Source organism: Anabrus simplex, chromosome 5 (genome assembly GCF_040414725.1).
Source record: "Anabrus simplex isolate iqAnaSimp1 chromosome 5, ASM4041472v1, whole genome shotgun sequence".
Taxonomy (NCBI): Eukaryota; Metazoa; Arthropoda; class Insecta; order Orthoptera; family Tettigoniidae; genus Anabrus; species Anabrus simplex.
The window spans coordinates 97,580,565-97,604,032 of record NC_090269.1 but is presented as its reverse complement, the minus strand read 5'-3'; the positions used below and the strand labels follow the sequence as shown (position 1 = coordinate 97,604,032).

General features: G+C 38.3%; 1 protein-coding gene across 6 annotated transcripts in view; it reads right to left on the bottom strand.

The window, feature by feature from the left end:
• Positions 1–23,468, bottom strand: part of Sec15 (exocyst complex component Sec15) — a 233,595-nt gene that overhangs the window by 191,142 nt on the left and 18,985 nt on the right. For 5 of the 6 annotated variants that reach the window (XM_067147038.2, XM_067147037.2, XM_067147041.2 and 2 more), the window contains exon 2: positions 20,821–20,986. In XM_067147038.2, coding sequence (XP_067003139.1) covers positions 20,821–20,986 — 166 coding nt within the window. Of the gene's footprint in view, positions 1–17,129; positions 17,227–20,820; positions 20,987–23,468 lie in introns of those variants that run through there. The other variant, XM_067147042.2, reaches the window with a different exon arrangement.

Genomic DNA, 23,468 nt, shown 5'->3' with positions numbered 1-23,468 from the left:
TGACTTACTTCAGGCTGATGATGACCTATTACTAGGTCGAAACTAGTCCCTATGTAATTTTCATTTTGTATTGATAAGGTGGACCAATAATAATATATTATTTTACTCTATTGTAATCACAGTTCAATACGGATCTATCATTATGAAACTTATTTCTTTTAATTCTCTCCAGAAGCCGGAGAAATTAATAGTAGAACAGTGAAACAGCCTCCCACAAATATTTTCGGACATGAAGTAACTTGCTAAAGCGGTACATACTTTGTTTGGGTCATTATACGCCGGCACGAAGCTATTTTCTACAATGAACGTTGTGAAGTCAACAGAGACCGTCTTGGTTCACACGTAAGTGCTTCTTGTGTGTTACTGAAGACACGTTATGAACCTAACATTAATGACGTGGCTACTAAGATTCATCAACAAGTTTCACACTAAAGTTGAGAACGATATTCCACTTAAAGCCTTTCGGCAATATTAGTATTTTTGATTTCTATATCTAATATTACTTAATAACGAAGAGTGTTACAATGGGCGCTAATGTTAGGTATTCTTAAAACTTACATATTTAAAAATGTATTTTTGCAGTATTGGTAAATACAACCAAGGAACATGCAAGCAAAAGTATTATTTTACAAGATATATGTAATAAAGTAATAACATATTATGAAACATAATTTGAAATTAGGAATGGAAGTCGGGGGTGGGGAGGGGGCATGGGTTGTAGCTATTCCAAAGGAAAATACCTAGTGGCACAGTAGACAGTCGAGAATAATAAACTAGATTTAAAATGGCACACTGTTTGGAAAAGGTTCGCCATCCCTGCTCTAGAGCATGTACTTGGGGGTTCCTTTTGAACCCGAGGCTTCTGAGCTGCGAACATCGGAGCGAAAGTCGTGAGTGAATGTTGCATGTATATATTGAGTGAAAGGTTAGTGCTTGTGGTCGCGAATGGGTGTGTAATTGGATTAGTGTTTTGCTTCTGTGTGCTGTGCTGTGTGGATGTGCCGGGTTCATTGTCCAGGGGCCTATGGCCAGTTGAAGGCCGTTTCTTTTTATAGTATGTATTTTTCAAATGTTATATTCGAGTACTACTTGTGTTTCTGTTATATTACCTGTGGATAAAATATATTATGTTCTTGGTTGTATATACAAAGCCAATAGGAGTTTATTGGATTACTTTGAAAAGGTTCTTCAGTTATGGTATTGTAAATATGTTGCTACCATTGAATAAAAGATGGATGAATTTACAGATGGAAAGCTCCCTAACCTCAGTCCACCTAGCTTCTTCCTCTTTGGGCACGTTCCTGTTTCCTTAGGCCCTAATGCTAGCACCTTCTCAACACAATAAAAAAATTCACCTCTCCCAGGAAAAAAAGCAGAAAATTGTCTTTGATACAATGTAAAGGATATGCCAAGCGTAGAATAAAAAAGGAATAAGATATAGTGATGAATTTCTCTTGGGTTCTCTTCATTTAAAACTGAAGTCTCCCAAGGCACTGCTTAAATCATGACTTGCTGCCCCTGCCTTCTGAAACTCATTTGAGAAAATTGATGAAGGACCTTAAATGTTCGTATGGCATAAACGATCATATTACTGGTGCCACAGCACAATTTTCTTAGTGGAAAGGAGCGTAAACACTTAGAGGTGCTGATATTTGATACGATAAAGCACAGAGAAGAAATCGGATTTAATTCTGATTCATTACAAGTAAACTGTTTTGTTGCTTTGGTAACATTTATTTCAGAGAATAGGAAAGATCAGTTGGCAAGTCATACTCTAGTTTTCATATTTGTTCCCTTTCTGTACAACTGGATCCAACCCATAGCAATATATACTAGCTGGAACATAACCCCTGGTAACATAATTGCAAGAATTCTCATTCAGGTCATCATATAATTAGAGCAAACGGGTGAAAGAATAATTGGTTTCATGGCAGGTAATGGCTAGTTGGGTAAAAAGTTATGGAAATGCTTAGGAATATCTGGCAACAAAGAATCTAGTGTTCAATTTCCAATCCAGGCGACTCTAGCAAAAACGTGGGAGGGGGGGGGAATATTTTCAGATGAGCCACATACATTTAAGCATATAAGAAATAATTTCCATGACAAAGCAAGGTTAAATACAATGGTGATATAGTTGTCATTTTATAGGAAAGTCTGTGTGTGTGACATCTCTCAAATTCTCCAGTTTGAAAATTTATAAACTTACCTCTGCCCATCTTCATCCTAATTCATTTCAATGAATGCATGTAAGGCTGGTATTACAACTATTCAGTACATCTGTCACTAATGATATAGAATTCTGTCAGGGTATTAATTCAGAGGGTTTAGAAGACAGTAAAGGAATGGAAAATTTTGCAAGTGATTTAAACGGGTTGATAAATGCATTAAATTCAGCCATCCCTACTCAAGCACCCTATAAAGGATCACAGACATATGACAGTTCAGTTAAGGTGAGACTCCGGAGATAAAAATTGATGTTTTTGGTCATTTTGGCTAAATTTCTTTTACGACTGATACTTTGTTTGCCAGTCTGCACACAGCAGAAATTGGTGTGGCATATGCTGAACTGCTTTGTTAGGTAATGACGTCATTGTCATTTTTCAATTCAATCAAATATGCCTGTTCTTTGCAATTACGCATCCACGGGATGGGCCAATAGCCCCCCACCCCCCCTCTCCCGATATATTTTTGCAGGAATCCAGCTGTAAGATCTACAACATTCCTGAATGAATTTATAAAGCCTGTTACGGACTCATATTTCAGTACTCGGCTGTCATCGAGCAACATTGTATGCTTGTATTGGTGTTCCTGATGGTACTACAATAGTGCCAACAACTGTAAGTTTCGTTATTCTTGTATGTTTAATCTTTTTTGCGAGTTCTGTGGTGGCAGCCAGTTTGTTGACTTTCGTGAAGTACGCACACAAGTAACCTCTTGTAGTTGCGTATCAAGATATTATCGAAAGATAGTGTGCTGAAATAATTGAAAGCATGTATCCAAGGGAATAAACAATATGCGTAAATATAAATCAGCCTTAGCTAAGCGACGAATTGCTGAATTTTTGATAGGAAATATATGGGGATCAGCTATTAATGAACAGGAGTCTCCATTGAAGAAACCAAGGACAAAAGATCATGAAATGTTACGGACTCAAATTGTTCTCATCTAGAAAGTGTCGTATCAACTTCAAGCCATGCAAATCCTGCACCTATAGCCAACACTCATGACAAAAACTACAATCTCCATAATTCTGACTCAGGAAAAGTTGCATTGTGAAAAATAAAATGCAGGTGAACCATTTTCAGTTCTTTGGAGAAGGAGAAGAAGAGGCAAGCTTCCAGAGTTACCAGTATTCGTACAAAAGCTGCTAAGAAAGAAAAGGAAGAAAAAACACACAGTTCTGGTGACTTTCAGGTAATGAATCAGGAAGAAATTATCACTTGAAATTTGCTTTAATTTTCCCACCAACTGTAATTTTACATTTAAATTCCATTTTTCTCCCATAATATTCTGCCAAATGTAACAACGAAACCTGCGGATGGAATTTTTGATTGCAGAGTTTTTTTCAAGTAGTAGGGATTTTTAAGTCCAAATAAAATTTACACAAAGTTGAGTATGATATATCTTCTTATTTAAGTAAAATGTATATAATATATAATGTTAATTAACTTTCATGAAAAAAGAAATTAAAAGTTTCAAGAAGTTCCAAACAATTATTTTGGAAAACCTATTAATTGTAAATGAAAGAAATGTCCGTGATATCTCTACTTTTATACACGTGACATTCCCACAAAGTTTCGTGAAAATCCATGCATTAGTAGCTGAATATCCTCAGATACATTCGAAATACATTCGCTTAACAAAGTATACTGGAGACCTTGAGAGTTACCTTAGAAAGCACTTTAGGTCTGAATATTTGTGGGAAACAGTTCCAGCTATGATTTGAGATTAATATTTTATCAAGATCCCTAGAATGCCATTTTGGTATCCCGCGATCCTAATATGTGATGATCATCTGTCCACTATCCATGTACTAATTAAGCTTGCTTTACCTTTTGGCAGGAACTGTGAGTACAAAACTGAATCCCCCTTAATGTCTCTTGTTAATTATATGCGTATTCTTGCAACAGCAACCAAGTACAAAAATCGTGCAGTAAAAACACAAGCTGAAGATAAAATAAGGGATACAATGGTGAGTCTTGCAGATGAAATTAGAGTACCAGGCTGGGAAAACAGTTTACCTGACCTAAGTGCACGGAGTTTTGGCAAAGAATGCTTTGTGTATCATTCAGATGGATACATAGTACAAAATATCTCAAAAATGATGCAGTGAAATTGATGCACTCTTTTCCTCCATGCCAAAACAACTAATAATATACTTCACTAACATTAATTAAAGAATACAGATCGGTACATATCTTATATATGCATCAGAAAATGTTTATTGTGTGCTGTTGCGAGTGGAAAAGGTTGTTGCGGAAGAGCTATCGTGTGCTAATAGTTTGTGGGGGGATGTATTTTTTCAGTATTTGGATAATTTATGTTATTAAATGGGAAGTTGTGGCAAGTGGGATGCCATGAAGATCATGTGTTGAGAATGGTACCTAAACTTGTATTTCACTACTCAGAAGTGTTGATTCTTCATCCACACAAAGGAGATGTGAAGAAAGCTGCCTATTTCCAAGACAGCTAAATTATCTCAAAAATACATATAAGTGTCGAGCTGTTGATATCATCTTTAAACGTGAGTTGCACGCATTAGTTTATTACTTAGATGGAAGCAATGGTGGTGTTGTTCATGCCTCTGTTAACTGCACTGCGTGGCCACCTGTGCAGCGGTCCATGTTAAGTTGTGGAGAGCTTACACTTCCCTTCTATACGCTATGGCAAGAGTATATCTTAACTAGTAGCAATGTTTATCTGAGTGCTGATGTGGCTAGCTCTTATAACAGAATATACAATTTCTATTCCAGTTCAGATCAATAGTTTGGAGATTTAAGAGCATTACAGTAGGTTCCCTCAATTTTATTAGCATAAATAACAAGATGCCTTTAGCCTAGGACTGCAGCTATCTGCATTTTCCATCACATAAAAAAGATGCTTTGATAAAGGCCTGCACGAGAAGGTAAGTCCTGTCTGATGCCTGCTCCTACAGTGGGATGACATAGTCCTGAAGCAGCCCGCTATTTCACAGAGGCAGGATAGGACCGCCAGAGATAGAGATAGGGAGGGGGTGTAGGGGGCTAGTGCAGGAAACAGGACGAGTCAGATTTAGCGATTGGCTTGTGGAAGCTTGAGTGAAGGACACGACAGGTTGAATGAGCAGGACTGATGTTAGGTTACGTGTTTATGGAAAATTGAATGCTGGTTCTGACAGCACAGGGAATATTCATGACCACTGTGAAAGTATGTTTTTTAATAGCTTAAACACCAACTTGAAAACATTAAACATTATAAAATGGTCACGTTATGCATGAGTTCACCACTAAAATCAATAAACACTTCAAACATTATACAACCTACTGACATGTACAAGAAAATTATTCCTTACCCTCAGTAACAGCTTTATATCTACGTGTGCACAGTTCTCTCCTAACCTAAAAACAAAACCAGCCTGCAATCCTGTTCATCTTGTCACCATAAAATATGGACGGGCAGGATTGGGATACAGGACGGGAAAATGGAACAGATTTTCAAAGCTATAACCTAGGGATGATAGAGAGGATCATTATGAACAATTTTCATAGAGGAATCAATGACCGTGAATGTTCCATTTGTTAGCTGAGAGCTTTCACACCACTACTTCCAGAAACATTTCTAAATCACACCTCCAGTATAAAGAGAAAAATAAGAAAGTAAAGAAATTGAGAGGCTCTGGAATACAAATCTGTATATATTTCATTTTCTTTACCGAATTCAGTACTGTATCAGACAAGCTTGTCCGGTGGCCATGATCATTAAAGCATCAAGCCGGTATGGTCCGACACTGTGGTTAGCTGGTTCAAATCACGTTGGTGGAAAAAAGTTTACCATCTGAATGTTGGCTGGCAGGGAGGAGAGGTGGAGATCTACAATTTCTAATCACTACATTACGTACCAAAATCCTGGGTTCAATTCCAAACCTCTCCACAGTGCTTGTATAAAATGTGGGCATAATACTGTACTTGATTAATGGTGATTCGTCCATTGGATGAGGATATTAAGCCTTGAGCAGACCCCTTGATGTTATGAGACAAGAGTAGGCTATGCGTTGACGGCAGATTTCACACTTTCCTTATGGGGAAGCACAATAGTTCCAAAAGTTAGCAGTGTGTGGTCATGCAGTGGCCTCCTGACAGATAAAGAGTTCCTACTGGTAGTAGCCACTTTGATATGATACTGTTCTTGCAAATGGAAGGAAAAGGGACACACCTCGACCTCTTTGAACGGAACGATAGTTCAGCTGTAAGCGGTTGAAAGGGTTTGTATGAATGTTACCTGCGAGGAATTTTCTCAGGAAAGCAATATCTATTTATTCACATAGGGTTGTTAAGGGGGGCAGTGACCTGGCTGTATTTAAATGACCATGTTGAGTAATTAGTCGTTCTGCTCGGCGTTGAACTCTCTCAAGTTTTGTCATGTTCTCCACAGTAGTAGGGTGCCAGGTTCCATTTTAAATTGCTGCAAATGTGAATGCCAAGCAATTTTATTGAGGTGCAGGGCATAAGGTTTTTACCACATAGAGAAATTTGGTGTTGTAACTGTGCTCTTGCTCTAGTTAAGCGTATATATTTACATTTCTGTACATTTATAGACATTCTATTTATTTGGCACCACAGAGCCACATTATCCAGATCTGACTAACTTATTTACGTCGTTCTCACTGTGAATGGCTCTGTAAATGATGGTGTCATCAGCATATTGTGCCATAGAAGACAATACACAACCTGGCAAATCCAGCGTAAATATCGTGTACAGAAGCGGTCCTATCACACTACCTTGAATCACACCCGAGGTGACTAAGGTTTGTTCTGACCTGGCCCCACTGAACACAACGCTCTGCATCCGACCTATCAGGAATGATCGAAACCATGCCAGCAGTTTGCCTTGAATGCCATACTTGTTAACTTTTAACAACAGTCGTTGATGAGGTACCTGATCATAGGCCTTACTCCAGTGGAGACTTACGCAAACCACTTGGGATATATTAGACGGGTCCACGGAATGTTGCCACTCATCAACTACTGTTGTTAAAAGTGTAGTACAGGATTCCCCAGGGAGGAATCCATGTTGGTTGTTATTCAACAGTTTTCTCTCATTCAGAAAATCCAGCACATGTTTAACAATTAGGTGTTCCATGCTTTACATAAACCAGATGTAATAGAGACTTGGCGATAGTTGTCTACATTTTCCTTCTCACCATCTTTGAATACTGGAACGACATTTGCTTTCTTCCATTCTTCTGGCACAGTCCCACTGTTCATTGAAATGTTAAATATTGCACAAAGAGAAGGTGCTAATGCTTCTGCACAGCGATTGAGAATTCTGGCCGGCACGTTATCTGGGCCGTTCGCAGCATGAGGTCTAGTTCTCCGAAGACTTGTTGCGACCACGTTAGCAGTGAAGTTCAAGCTAGTTAGGGGTGGAAACGGAGGGGTTGTCCTTGTACTGAACATGTCTTCATCCTTGTCAGCAGTGGTGAAGTTATTTTTATATTTACTGTTAAATGTGTCTGCTATTTCTTGGGGAGAGGAAACTGATAGTCCGTTGTACTTGAAAACGGATGGAGCACTGTTGCCGCTTTTGTTTCTGATGAAAGCCCATAGCTCTTTACTATTGGAACTAAGGCTATGGATATATGAACTGGAGGCATCACGGATTAATGATTTGAGTTTGTTCCTAGCCAGTCTGTATTTCTCCCACCTACTGTCAATTGGGTTTTCCTTCCATTTCCTGTATAAACAATTTCTCTTTCGAATACCCTAAGTTATCTCTTTAGTGATCCATGGCGTTTTTCGCTTATTAGAGATGGAAATTTTCTGCACAACTTGATCGACACATTCAAAAAATACTTTTTTCCAGTTTTCCCAGATCTTGTTGATATTTATATCGCTGGTGAAGGTCGTGAGGGAAATAGGAAGATTTTTTGATAGAAGGAAGAAAAGATAGTTTCGGTTAGTACAGGAAAAATTGTATATTGTTCTGGAGTGGAGTTTTGGGGAGGGTTTTCTGTAGGTCAAAGTTGTAATTATAGCTTGGTGATCACAAAATCCTGGTATTCCGTCCAGGGACTGGACTGATGATGGAGAGTTAGTAAGGAACAGGTCTAGTGTGGAACAGGAATTTAGAGTAATACGAGTCGCTTCAAACACTAACTGACGAAGAAAAATGTCATAGCAGGTGGAGAGAAAACTATTAGCAATAGGATTGTTTGGTACTGGGACGGCATTTCTAGACCAAGTAATTTCCAGATTGAAGTCACCGGCAATATAAATTGCATCGTAATTATTCTGCACTTGTTGAACACGCTCTAGAGAGGAGAGAAATGCACTGATCCAATGAGGAATTTATTGTTACCGCACGTAATTTCCACCCACACGGCTTCAGCTGTTGTCTCCAACTCGGGACGCCTAGTTGGATTACACTCTGGTTTTGCAGCAATAAGTACTCCGCCTCCTGTGGTTAGGGTCCAGTCCTTACGGAACAAGGCAAAAGAATCTGGTAGCACTTCTGAGTCATTAATTGTGTCTGAAAGCCATGTTCACTGATACAATAGAGGGATCTAGGCTTGAGAGCGAACCAAGAATATATTCTTTTCTACCTGGACGTAAAATGCTGCGTGCGTTAAATTCAAATAGTTACATTATTATTTACATATTTACAGTTGTAGCTATTTACAGAGTCATTGGTAACATCACTGGTATTGGAAAAGAAAGAGTTTGTTAGTGGCGGCATTTCACATTGCCAGCAAGTCCATGTTCTTCCCCCCTTCTTTAATTTCCTGTATTCTGATGTAGAAATTTGTGCACATGTCCTGTGACTACTTGACGGACAACTGTTACAGTTCACAAAGAGTTGGTTACGACACCCACTGCTTTCACATACTGTACAATGCTGGGGTCCGGGGTTCAATTCAATGTCTCCAATTAATGCGAGAGTTAGGTACCACAGTGGCCGTCCAGCGATTGGAAGTCTGACGACTCTGCATTCTCCATCACGACGCGGCCACCCTACCGCCAGCAGCCCGAGACTTTCACTACCACACCAAGTGAGACACTTAAGAGAACCTTTCTCACTTACCAACAGTTTTTCCAGTACATGAATCTTCTTCAAATCACCACAAGACTTATCCGAATGCACTGTTACACTTTTCGCGTTGGTCACAGCACTTTTTACCAACAATACTTTAATTAATGCACGGAGAACACTTGTAACCACCAGCATACACTCCGCCATCTTTTAAAAAAAACTTCAGAGAACAGCTGAATGGATGTTTTTACTTCATTGCAAATACACGTACTGTTGTTCTTCCCCACAATGGAACTTGTAAACATAGCCTCATCTTGTCTCTATGCTACACAGCTGTTACCAGTGCCATGTGCTGTGAGTGAAAACATACTATGGTGTCAAGTACACAACATTATTATACACCTAGTCTACAAGATAAGTGCTAGATGTTCTTTACAATGATGGTTCTGGGGATGAACTTATTCTTGAATTGCACAATTAAGAGTGTGAAGATTAATTACTGACTTCAGAAACTAAGGTAAATAAAGTACGAGACATACAACATACCAATCACTCCCCAGATGTTCCACCATCCACGGCTAAAACTGAGTTGACCATTCAAACTGACAATGGAAGTGATATGTTGCAAAGAAAATTATTGTTGAATGAAGAATTATTTGAGTATGTGTGCAAACCCAAAAAAAAAAAAAAAATGCAATCACCATCATCACCAATGTCCCACTCCAGTCGCCTGGGTGTGGTTAACAAGCCTCCTCTATTCCTTTCCGTCCTTCCACTTTTCCTGCTCCATTTCTTCCACCACATCCAATACAGTTTCTCTAATGTCCTTCCAAATCTGATCCATCCACAATTCATGGTCTTCCAACTGGTCTCTTTCCCTTAACTTCTCTTTCCGATTCCCTTCTTGCTACCCATTCCTGTCACATTCTTTTTACATGTCCGAACCATCTCGGTCTTGCTTTCTGTATGTTCCGTACTAATGGTTCTATATTCAGCTTTTCTCTGATTTTAATATTTTGAATTCTGTCGCTTCTCTTTTTAACCAATGTTCTTAAAAATTTCATTTCTACTGCTTGGATCTTACTATCTTGTCTCTTATTAGTTACCAGCATTTCTAATCTGTATGTTACAATTGGTATGAAATACTGTTTATATAATGTAAATTTCGTTCTCTTGGGTACTTTGTCATCCCATAAAGGCTCTGGCTTTATGATAAAATGTTGTACCTTTACTTAGTCTGTTAATTTCAGGGTTGATTTCATTACTTCCATTAATAATGCTACCCAGATATGTGAACTGTTCTACATTCTCTAACCGTTCTCCTCTATGTTCACTTGGCTTCTCTTTTTCTCTTTTCCACAGTGTATGACTACAGTTTTCTTTTTATTAATTACCATTCCAGACTCCTTCAGATTTTCATTCCAAATGTCCAGTCTCCTTTGTACTTCCTTTTCTCACTTTCGCCAAATCACATCATCTGAAAATACCAAAGCATTCATTTCATCACTACTGATACTCTGTTTTACACATTTTATAATTTTATCCATCAATATAATAAACAATAATGGTGACAGTGCACTTCCTTGCTTGAGACCTTTTTTTTGTATAAAATGTTTCAGTCACCTCCCCCCCACTTGTACACTGCTTTTACTCTCATGATACAACATTTTTATTTTGTTAATTAATGATTTTGGTACATTCCTTTTCAGTAGGCATTCCCATACATGTTTTCTCTTAACTGTATCAAAAGCTTTTTCAAAATCCAAAAATACAAAGATGATTTCCTTGTTCCTTTCCAGATTTTTTTTTTAAATTTTTTTTTTAACCATTAACGTTCGCACTGTAAATATCAAGTCTATTGTTGATCTATTCGGTCTAAAGCCATATTGTTCTTCCTCTGCGTTTCTATTCTTTTGTCTACGACTTTCTCCATTATTTTTAAACCATGTGATAGAGTTATACCTCTATAATTTTCATATTTCCACCTATTTCCTTTTTTGAACAGTGGTACAATGCTTCCTTGTTGCCAATCTTCAGATATCCCTTCATCCTTCCATATGGCATTGAGGGCTCGGTATGGCCACTGTAGTCCAATGCTTCCTGCTGCCTTAATCATATCAGCATTGAATTTGATTTGTCTTTTCCACTTGCTTTACCTTTGGTCATTGCTTTCACTGCCCTTTCAAGATCCAAACATGTTATCCGGTTCTCTTTTTTTTTTCTCGATCTATTATTTCCATTTTCTTATCTCCTTCCTCCAAGCAGTCATCCTCGTTATAAAGTTTTTCAAAATACTTTGCCATCAACTTCTGAAGATACTTTTCAACATGTACTATGGAGCCATCTTCCCTCTCTAATGCCATGATTTTTTTCTTGATTTATTCTTTTCGATTTTATTACTCTGTATAATAGTTTCTCATTTCCTCGACTATCTTGCTCAATTTTGTTGGTAAACTCTCCCCAACATTTCTCCTTTTCTTCCTTGATACTCCTCTTTACTTGTAGTTTCAATCTTTTGTATTCCACATGTAACGTTTTTATCTTATTCTCACCCCTCTGATATGTTTTTTGCTTTTCCTTATCCATTTCATTCATCCTTTGTTCCCTTCTTTCATTTCTTTTCTATTTTGTCTGTCCATCACCGTGTCTCCTTTCCCTTAACCTTTGCTTTTGTTTCCCCACATACCTCAATTGCTGCTTCCACAAACGTCTGTCTTAAATTGTCCCACTCTTCTTCTCCACTTCGTATTTCCGTGTTAGGCAACTTCCTTTTTATACAATCTTGGAATGCCATTCTTTTATCCTCCTCCTCCTCCAATTGCCAAATCCTGATCTTTGGTTTCCTGTTCAATTCAATTTTAGGGAATTTTACTTGTTTTAATTCCACAATCAATAATCTATGATCACCTTCCATACTTTCACTACAGATTATCTTCGTATTCATGGCATATCTTCCCCATTCTTGGTCTGTTATTATAAAATCTATGAGTGTTCCATACTGTCCATCCCAACCATATCGGCTGACTGTATGGCTATTCCTCTTCATAAACCATGTGTTCTTTATTATCAGGTTATTTCTGATACAAAAGTCCAACAGTTTCTCTACATCTTCATTTCTATCGCCATACCCATGTGGCATATAAAATAAATACAAAGTTTAATCCACCTACTCAACACTACATAAATTGCGATGTTTACAAAAACATTACAATAAGTTAAGATACATATGTATATGCCAAAGTCTTAAAACAGAATTACACGGTGGAATGAAATATAAAACAATGAATTGAGTATATGATAGAATGATGCACATAAAATGTGCAATCTATGAACTGTTATACATGTAACAATGTTATGTTTATCAGTGACAAATAAAATCTTTAGAGTTATGTCACATATAATTAAACTATATGAATATTTATCATACAATTATTGTAAAATTGAATAAAATGAGCTCTGTTGATGAATATTCTAAAATCGCACATTTAAAATCGTAATATGCCGGTTTTAAAGTGAAATCCAAATGCTTCTATTGAGTTCTAGAAGATATTAAGTTCAACATTGACTGTGTTGTGATTAAAAAATAATTTTTGGTTAGTGTTTGTTGTCCTAAAAGCTATACTGGTATTTTTGTTTTTTATTGGGTTCAAGACCTGGTGAAAGTTTGGATATTTCTTTACAATATTTCTTTGACTGTTATGGTGTTAATCAGTTGGTATGGTAGCATTGAATGACTGACACTTGTGCTTCTAGTATTGTATCGATGTGAGATAGACGGAGGAGGGTGTGGTGGACGGGAGGGGATAGGCGGGGCATTAAGTTTGTGTGTTGGTTGCGAGAGATTTGTGTGGTCGGACAGGGAGGGAGTTGTGTTGGGTTGTGGGAGATTTGCGGGGGCAAACATGAAGGGAGTCATGTTAGTTAAAGTAGTGGAGGTTCTAGAAGATGTTAATTTAAGATTTTTAAGAATGTAGTTTTGTTTTGAATTTGGAGTTTGCAATAATTTAGGTAAACTTTTGTATAATGGATTCTTGACTTCAATTAAATCATTGAAGTTTAGATTTTTGTTGTAGTATTGGTCCAAAAATATATAGATTGTTTCAAGTTCATTCATCAACTTTCCTTTGTCTATTCTTAATAATTGTGAGGTCTTGTTCTGTCGTAAAGTGATGTCCTGTTTCTTTCATATGGGAGCTCATAGCTGAAAATTTATTGTGCTTAATGGCATTATAGTGTTCTGAGTGCCTTGTTTGAAAACTCCGGCCTGTTTGACCAATATAAGAGACGTTGCATTGCGTGCAGGTGAGCCTGTATATGCCTGAGTCTGAGTAAATGGTTTTGCTTGAATTGACTGTGTTGTAATTAAAAGATAATTTTTGGTTAGTGTTTGTTGTCCTAAAAGCTATACTGGTATTTTTGTTTTTTATTGGGTTCAAGACCTGGTGAAAGTTTGGATTGTTGTAGGTGAAGGTAACGAATTTAGATTTTTTGGGTTTGTCAGGGATGAGGTTTGTTGTTAATTTGAGTTCGACCTTATTTATTAAACAGTTAATCATTTCAGATTTATATCCATTGATTTTTGCTAAATCCTTTTTATAATTTAGTTCTACAGACAGCCGAATACCTTTCCTTGCTCCCGCAACCACTTAAAGAAGACTTATCGTAACACATTCGACTTTCACTCTTTCAAGCCAGTTAAATAAGATTATAGACAGCTGAACAGCTGTCATCTTATCTTAACATACGGAATTAACATCTTTAACAGTCTATCAGCTTTACTTTTTCTTATCCTCCAATAAAAGTATTCAAGGAAACACATTTCTATTTCATTATAAAGATTGAGCTGTTTATTGCTCTACCCACAACAGGTTTTGGGCGCATTGACTCAGTGCTCTGGAAAGTGTAATCTTGTGAACTTGTGACATGAATCTTGCTACTACGATTTTAACCAAGGCCATTCTAATAATTTTATGTTAGTCAAACACCTACATTGATATTCTCTTTTTACGATTTGTAAGAACAATCAGGATCCTGATTATTCAACATACAGGTTTGAGTTTGAGGCTGATGATGCCCTTAATATGGTCAAAACATGTCCCTTGTAACATTTTATAATAAGATTTTTTTCTTAATTTACTAGACCTCTTTGTTTTGAATAGGTGGATATTAAAAATAACACTTGTAACATACTTTGTATTTACGTACATTTCAATACGGACCTAACATGAGAATTATAACGTGTAAGGAGATAGTTTACGCCCATTATTATTGAATCAAATTTTGGGAAAAGTCATTCAAGAATGGAAAAAAGAACGGGATAAATATTGGCAAATTTCTTAAAAACAAAATTTGCCTTATTGCTTAACTTTTGCAGATGACCTTGCAATCCTTTCCAACAAAACAAGAAGCAATCCAGTCTATAGAAAAACTTCATGAACTAGTGGCCAAAACCTGATTTCAAATTTCATATGGAAAGATGCACTATATGGAAGAAACTAAATAATCAACCATTAATCACCAAAAGTGGAAAAATGTTCAAACCAGATAAATTCAATTATATAGGAAAAATTATTCAACCAAAAGGATAAACCAGGAAGCAAAGAAAAATAAAGAACTGCTAAACTGCAAAGAGCGCAATATGCATCTGAAACCTTGATCACTGGCAGCAGGCCACAAATAAAAAGCATTTAAAAACAAGAGAGAAAAGTTCTCAGAAAAATCCTAGGACCAAAATATGAAAATGGAATTTGGATGAAAAAGAAACCATAGGAAAGTCATCATCACAGGAAACAAATTATAGGTATAATTACAAAAAGTCAATTAAAATTCTACGGACAACCACACAGAATGGATAACAACAGGCTGACAAACCCAAAACCAAACCCCATGGCACTACAGCCCTTGAAGTGACAGTGACAGTTTTATCTTCCCTCTTCCTTCCTTCCCCTTTTCATCACTATTGTTTTACTTTTCTCTGTGCTTACTTTCAACCCAAATGTTTCTATCTCTTGATTCTATACATCTACTTGTTTTTGCACTTTTGTTTCATAAAAATCTGGGCCCTAGAGTTGAATATTGATCAAATTCATCCGGATGATCCCTGGGCAACAGACTAAGACATTTCCTAGACAGCTGATTCTTTAATACCAGAATCACCTGATTTTATAGAAATGTGATCAAATGGCACCTTTTCGAACGAACCCTGACCACTATCTAGGTCAATTATATCAGCCAAACAACTATTAGGTGAACTGCTGTGAAAAATTAGATTTTTATGCATTCAGGAAACTCGTAGAGATTTACAACACAGATGTCATAATATAGCTGGAATGATGTTAGTTGCAGAAAGACCACATGCGAGACGTGAAGCTCTTTGTAAGACCAGAAATAGGAGTCATTAGTGTACATTACACAGATAACAATATTAAGATCCAATCTTTCTAGCTCAGCAACTGTGTGATCACTGCTCTGTACAAGCCACCCACAGCAAGGTTTATCTTCACTCCACCAAAGAAATTTAACAGAAGTATGACATCTGGAGTGATAGAGGACTTCAACAGCCATAGTCAGGTTAGGGGATACTCACATGATGATGATGATGCTGGAGAGGCAGTCCTTCCATGTACTCTCCTTTATACATGACAGTAAACTCCCATATTTTGTCAACAGTAGGAAATGGCATTGAGATTACAATCCAGATTTCATATTTGCAATGGAAAGGTTAGCTCAAAATGTTCCAAATATGAATGCTCCCCCATTCCTAACTCACAACATAGGCAAATCATGTGTTGGTTACTTCCCTTAGTAGTGGCGATGAGCGAGAAAAATTTACATGTTTATTCCATTTTAATGATCTGGAACTAGGAATTATATAAAAAAGAAAGCAATATGTACAAACCCTGTTGTTTCTTCAGCTAATTATTTCCTTTAATTTCTTAAATTACTGGGCTAGTTGGCTTTGCAGTTAGGGGTGCGCAGCTGTGAGCTCGCATCCAGGAGACGGTGTGTTTGAACCCCACTGTCGGCAGCCCTGAATATGGTTTTCTGTGGTTCCCCATTTTCACACCAGGCAAATGCTGGGGCTGTACCTTTATTAAGGCCACAGCCACTTCCTTCCCACTCCTAGCACTTTCCTATCCTGTCATCGCCATAAGACCTATCTGTGTCGGTGCGACAAAGAAAAATTGTAAAAAGAAAAACGAAAAGAAATTTCTTGAATTAAGAAAAATACTTAGCGGAAACACACGCAAAATGTCATTCGTTGCCACAGCAAGTAGTGGAGACCCATGGAACAATGCGCCAACCCTCTATCGAAATTGCCTCCGAGAGCATGAAGAATTTACGATTTCATAGCAATGTCTTTCATATTTTGATGTCTACCCAAGCCTCTCACCCCCCCACGATATCCCTTGGCTCCAGGGACTTTTAGTTGTCTATACATTTTTGTGCGCCCCCACTTCTAATCTCCAATTACCGCTACAGACTTCCCTTAATCAGACCCCAACAAGTTCATTTCGGATGCAGTTTCAACTTTAAGAAGGCTGATCGGACGAAGTTCTTGGAAATGCTGGATGAAAAAAATCAGACAGTTGACTTCATTTCTCAAAGAACATGACCACTTTGTAGATCATGTCAAAACCTGCTCACGGGGACCTATTCCAAGAGTCTGTAGAACAAGGAACGACTTCAGAAGCAACAACATTGTTAGAAAAATATTACAGCCAATATAAAGAAAATTCATTTAGTGAAGAAACTTCCCATACAGCTGATGCAATCCTGTCCTCAGTCTCTGAGGCAGAAAGAGCTTTGGAAGAAGCTCAAAGACATTTTAATATGAGGATAACAATAACAACAACAAAAGCTGAGTGCTAAAAATAAAATACAGTGTGTCATTGACCTACCCAGGCAGGGGGCATGGCAGAAGATCAATGGACTGGCTAGCCAGCTGGATTCGCGCCAATGACAAAGCAACGGGTTTTCAACACCTCACATTCTTTGCTAGAGAGGGGAAGAAAAGAAAACTTAAATTAGTTTCGGCAGACGGAACAACCTAACAGTTATAAATTAACTGAGTTGAAACTGAAAAGAGATGGCTTCAGATATTACAAACAAAACATTTCTGATGAGTTATGCTTCACGAGAGATGGAATTTGTAAATGCAGAAATAGCCATACCTGAGTTAAGGAAAATCCTACTTTCATCTTGTCAGAAACCACTAACAGCAATGTTTGGTTAATAGTGGAATATGTGTGATCACTTGACAAGGTCATATCTAGTGCTGTCTCATTTAAATGGAGAAATAGACTACAAATTAGTAAATCTCTTTTGTAATGTTTGAGCAGCTCGAACACATTCCTTACACGATACTCATCAGCACATGTGATTGCAGCAAGATGGTGCACCTTCTCACTTCTTCCAATGGCTAGTTTCTAGGGAGATGGATTGGAAGAGGAGCCTCTTGTAGGGTCATCCTACAGAGTGCATTTACAACCCATCAGTCAAATAACCTAGTGGCAGGAATAATCATGGCTTGTAACAGTCAGGAACATGCCATGTACAAGAGCTGTAAATAAAGTCGTGGCAACATAGTCCAGACACTTGCAGGAGATAGGGCATGCACAAATAGGATATGGGAGCGGTCAAGTGGCACTGTTGTCTACGTGTAGTGTGCATTTGACATACATCCAGTTGGGAGTGTTGCTGCTGTGTGGCGTTGAAGTGCACAGTGGCAATTTTAATGCTCTAAAGTATGTTTTCAAATGATGATCAGCACACGTAGATCAAAATCAAGGTTGCCCATGGCAAAAATTCACCAGAATTTTATCAAAGATTACGCGAAGTCTGTGACAAAAAAATTTTTTTTGTTGCTAGGGGCTTTACGTCTCACCGACACAGATAGGTCTTATGGCGACGATGGGATGGGAAAGGCCTAGGAGTTGGAAGGAAGCGGCCGTGGCCTTAATTAAGGTACAGCCCCAGCATTTGCCTGGTGTAAAAATGGGAAACCACGGAAAACCATCTTCAGGGCTGCCGATAGTGGGATTCGAACCTACTATCTCCCGGATGCAAGCTCACAGCCGTGCGCCTCTACGCGCACGGCCAACTCGCCCGGTGTGACAAAAATTCATAACGGAATAGGATATATGCATGATGGGTCAACGCATTACATACAGGTCGGAATGAGACTGAGTTTGCACTGCACAGGTCGGTCATCCATTGCTCAAAATCAGATTGACATTGTGAGTGGTCTTGTTTCCATAGATCATCAATGGACAGTCCAAGGATTATCCATAGAGGTTAGTCTCAGTCATCAAACGGTGTGGCACATACTGATGAAATGTCTTAACATGAGGAAAATTGCCTTTCATTGGGTTCCGCATCAACTCTCCAACGTACATAAATGGTACCGGTATGCACTGGCAAGCATCCACCGCAAAAAAGAAGATGCACTTCTACAGCGTACTGTCGCCACTGATGAGACGTGGGCACGAGCCTACGAGTCTGAATTAAAGCTCTTACATTAATACAAATAATATTTATTAATCCTCCTATTCAATACAATCAATATTATCTCATAAGATAAGTGTTAATTAACACATTCACGCCCGTATCCGAGTTATTGCCTATAGCGCGTGACCATGCTGTGGACCGTATCCCGGATAAGCGCAATCTTCAATTGGAGCTGTTCCTACGCAGCTGTGATCTATTTTGGTCACAAATATGTGCGAGAGAAATGAAGATAATGCCCTTATGAATACTTCTACTCACCAGAAACCATATGGCCACAGCAATTTTCCCTCCCAATGCACTTTTGTTTTGTTTCTGAAGGTAGCCTCGCGGTGGCCCAACTAGCTGCGTAGTTGGTTTGTGATTGCACAGGCATGTGTATAATCGCATTCTGAAGTATAACCATGGTGTGTAGGGACAATATAAGTGTTGACGAAATTGCCGACATCCTTTTCAATGAAGACGAGTGACGAACTGATTCCTGAACTAAGTGAAATTTAAAATGACAGTGAAGACGATTTTCCTGGAAACGTGACAGAAAACACAGTACCGGTACCTGATTGTTCGCCTTTATATAGCAACCCTGCAATCCCATTTACTGCTAAACCAGGTATAAATACTGAAACAGAAAACACTAACGGGATGTCGTTTGTAAATCTATTTCTCATAGCTGAATTTCTCGAATACCTATGCGAGCAAACTATTCTGTATGCCAGCCAGGTAATCAGTGCTGCGCCGCGCCCCTTCTCTAAACATTCTCTTGCTCAAACGTGGAGTCCGGTGACTGATTCAAAAATGAGACAGTTCCTGGGTTTGATGCTCACTACCGGCATCATTAGTAAACCATTTCTCAAAATGTACTGGATAGAAGATCCAATTTTCTCCACTCCTATTTTCTCAAAGACAACGTCATGAAATTGCTTCAATAGTATCCTCTCATTTCTCCACTTTAACGACAGCAGCGAATACGAGCACAGCACTGACAGACTGTATAAAATCAGACCCATTTTACAGAAACTTTCCGACAGATTTACAGAGCTTTATACCCCCAAACAGAAAATTGCTCTGGTAAAATAATAAAAGATGGGATTTTAGTGAGAATTGTTTGCGAGTCTAATCTTTTGAAGTTTCCACCATCAAGTAAAGTCAAGTTCCCCTCAAGAAGGTGCAAAGTGTGCTTCAAAAATAAAATTATCAATGAAGCACGCTATTTTTGTGGAAATTGTGGTGTTCCCATTCACCCACGGAAGTGTGACATTACCTACCACACCCTACAGAAATACTAGAGGACTAGGAAAATTTTGTTTACATATCTTGTTTAGTTTAGAACTTATTATGAAAAGAATTTGTTGCTGTTGTTGTTTGCTCTGCCACTAACAGCTGGAATAGCTGGACCAGCCCTTTAAATAGCCAGCTCAGACGATGGGGCGTGAATGTGTTAACTAGACATGTTTCAACTTGCTCCAAGTCATCTTCAGTAATAAAAACAGTGAATTAAAATAACATTGAGATTAAAATTGTGAAAAATACATTAAAACGTTTCCTTAATGTTCATGATGAAGTAAAAATCAATAACATCTTATAAGATGAATGTTGATTAACTAGACATATTTCAACTCACTATTTCAGTATAAACATTGAATTAATATAACTTTGAGATTAAAATTGTGGAATATACATTTAAAAAGTTTCCTTACTTTACATCAACTTGTAAAAATAAAAAAATAAAAGTATTTGACATATCATTTTACTCTATCAGGTGACAGAAACCAGATATCTGATGGGCAACCTGTAACTGGTCGGATAAACACCAAATGTGTCACCAGAGACCTTTTATATGCTGACATAGTATGATACAGTGCCCCAAACATGCACTTTTCTGCCCTTCAAAAATCAGACCTCTGTTCAGTTTGAACCTGCCATCTTGGGATACAAATGCTATCAATCTACCACTGACCCACAAAGGGGGAGCTAACTGTCTAACAAGTAGTTCTTTAGTTATTACATTGTATGTAACAAATACTGCAATTCATTATGTTAGTCATCTGATGCCAAACCAGAATACATCAGTTTAAGTGAACTTACATTCAGCTTCTTAGCTTGAGACCTCACTTGCAGTAACTCTCGAATAGAGTCAATGAAGCCTTGGTAGTGAAAGTTGCACATGCGCTCAATATCCTTGTCATGACTCTTGATACGAGCATCCAGACGCTCCATGAACTTCTGGTGTTCATCCCCATCATAGATGGCTCTGAAATCAAATTTAACATTTCAATCATTCACACATCAACTTCCAACTCAGAGTTAATAGTAACAGTATGTTTCTGACATTTTTCAATTTGATATTCCAAATATCCATTATGAATAATTTTGTTTTTATGGAGTGGAATGTTATTTATCCAAAACTTCAAATATCTAAACCCATGTTTTCTTAAAAATATGTGAAATAAACTCTGGGTCAACAGAAGAAACTGAAAGGAATGGCTCTAAAGAACAGCTGAGTAATAAATTTAAGGCTTTGCTTTTTTTTTTGCTAGTTGTTTTACGTCGCACCGACACAGATAGGTCTTACGGCGATGATGGGACAGGAAAGGGCTAGGAGTGGGAAGGAAGCGACCGTGGTCTTAATTAAGGTACAGTCCCAGCATTTGCCTGGTGTGAAAATGGGAAACCACGGAAAACCATTTTCAGGGCTGCCGACAGTGGGGTTCGAACCTACTATCTCTCGAATACTGGATACTGAAGGCCTTGCTTTAAGTCTATCTCTCTGATGAAGCAAATGAACGGCTGCAAGGAGATGCTAATTGAGGTTTTCAAACTTTAAATGAACACGAAATTATAAAATATGTCCAGGAAACATTCAAGAGTACGTTATTACAATATTTACGATGGCGACAATAACTATTGGCCAAAGCATGCAGAAGGGTTTGCTGTTTTGGGTACAGTGATGATGTGGTACACAAGACATCCTGAAAGCTGCTCTACTCAACTTCTTCCGCTGCAGGGAATTCAAGACTTTGCCGCAAGAAAACTGAGATCTACGTTCAAAAAATGAAAATCAACAATTATTCGCACAATGAATAACTGTCATTTCTGTTTTAAGTCGGCTCTGCAGCTTAGGGGTAGCAAGTCTGCCTCTTATTGAGAGGCCCCGGCTTCCATTCCCAGCCAAGTCAGTGAATTTTACCTGGTCCAGTGGGCTGGTTGAAAGTCCTCTCATACTAAATGAAAACAATTTCCAAAGCATTTGGGTTTAATTTATGTTTGTACTAGCTGATGTACCCTTGCTTCTACATTGCATACAGAATTCTCAGTTAGGTAGTGTACACGTTGTAAGTAAGATTGTATTAAATTGCATAGTTCTTAAAGTTACCCTAGAAACGCAGCGGGGAAGTCACCAAACGTCTTCTCTTATGTGAAGCCTGGGTAAGGGAATTTTCATTGTAATGGTAGGCCCTCTTGCCTACCAGTCACAATCAAGTTAGCGAGTTTTCATTATAATGGCAGACACTCACCCTCCACCTGCCTTTTTTCATCCTCAGAAAAGACTGTTAGTCGTTTTACCAACTGAAATCAACATAGGTCATTACAATGATGCCATTAAGAATGTCGCGATTAAAAGAAATGCTATCCTATGAAATACTTGATCAAATAAAAAACCACACTTTTTTCACTTTTACTATGCTGCTGATCTAACAGTCCTAAGTTCCAGAGCTGGAATGGCAAGGCTGCAGACACCCGTCAGCCGTGAACACACATTAATTTCGGGGGGGGGGGGTGGAGGTGAATAGTGTAGAGTCCCAGGGCAAAAGCTATGCCCTTTCACTCATCTGTTGAATAGTAGGAGTACCCAATGAGTCAGAAAATCTCAATTCACTATACTGGCGGGAGAAAAACACTATCTGACTTGGAGTCAAATTCTTCCTCCAAGCCAGAGGAGAAACACCCTCTTCACTGCTAATTTGGAATAAAATGAATGCAGAATTTAATAAAAGTGAAGAGGAAGAAGATTTTCTTAAGAAACTGCTCTTTTCAGGCTTGAATTTTGAGTTATTTAATGAACTGTGGTGCTATAATTTGGAATAGGCCAAAATTGTAATTCTAGACCAGGTCATAAGTGAGCATCTGCCAATAGCTGGAATAACTATGATGACCCAGTGTGTTACAACCAGCAGTATCAGGAAATGTATGAACCAGAGGAATGACATGCTAGAAGAAGAAAGTTATCTAACTCCCCAGCTATTTCCCACCAATATTCAGGCCGTTAGCCTCCATGGCTCAGGCGGCAGCCTCTCACCGCTGGATACCATGGTTCAAATTCCGGTCATTCCATGTAAGATTTGTGCTGGACAAAGTGGAGTCGGGACAGGTTTTTCTCCAGGAACTCCAGTTTTCCCTGTCATCTTTCATTCCAGCAACACTCTCTATTCTCATTTTATAACGTCTATCACTCTTTAATATATCACTTCGGGAGTGGCGACCCCATCGTACTAATAGCCTATATGAGTCGTCTATTTGTAAAACCGGCCATCTCCAAAAAAAAATTGAAATCCACTTTTTGTGCTGAATGTGTTCTCTGTCCACTTTTACACATGGTAGCAAACTATTAGCTGCAAACTCGGCCTCCAACCAGCTTATTTACGTCATCAAAAATTGGAGTTAGTTGCAAACACGGCCATCCGCGTATGGTTATGAGTTGCAATAACGGCCATCTCCTCTAACAATAGAGGGCA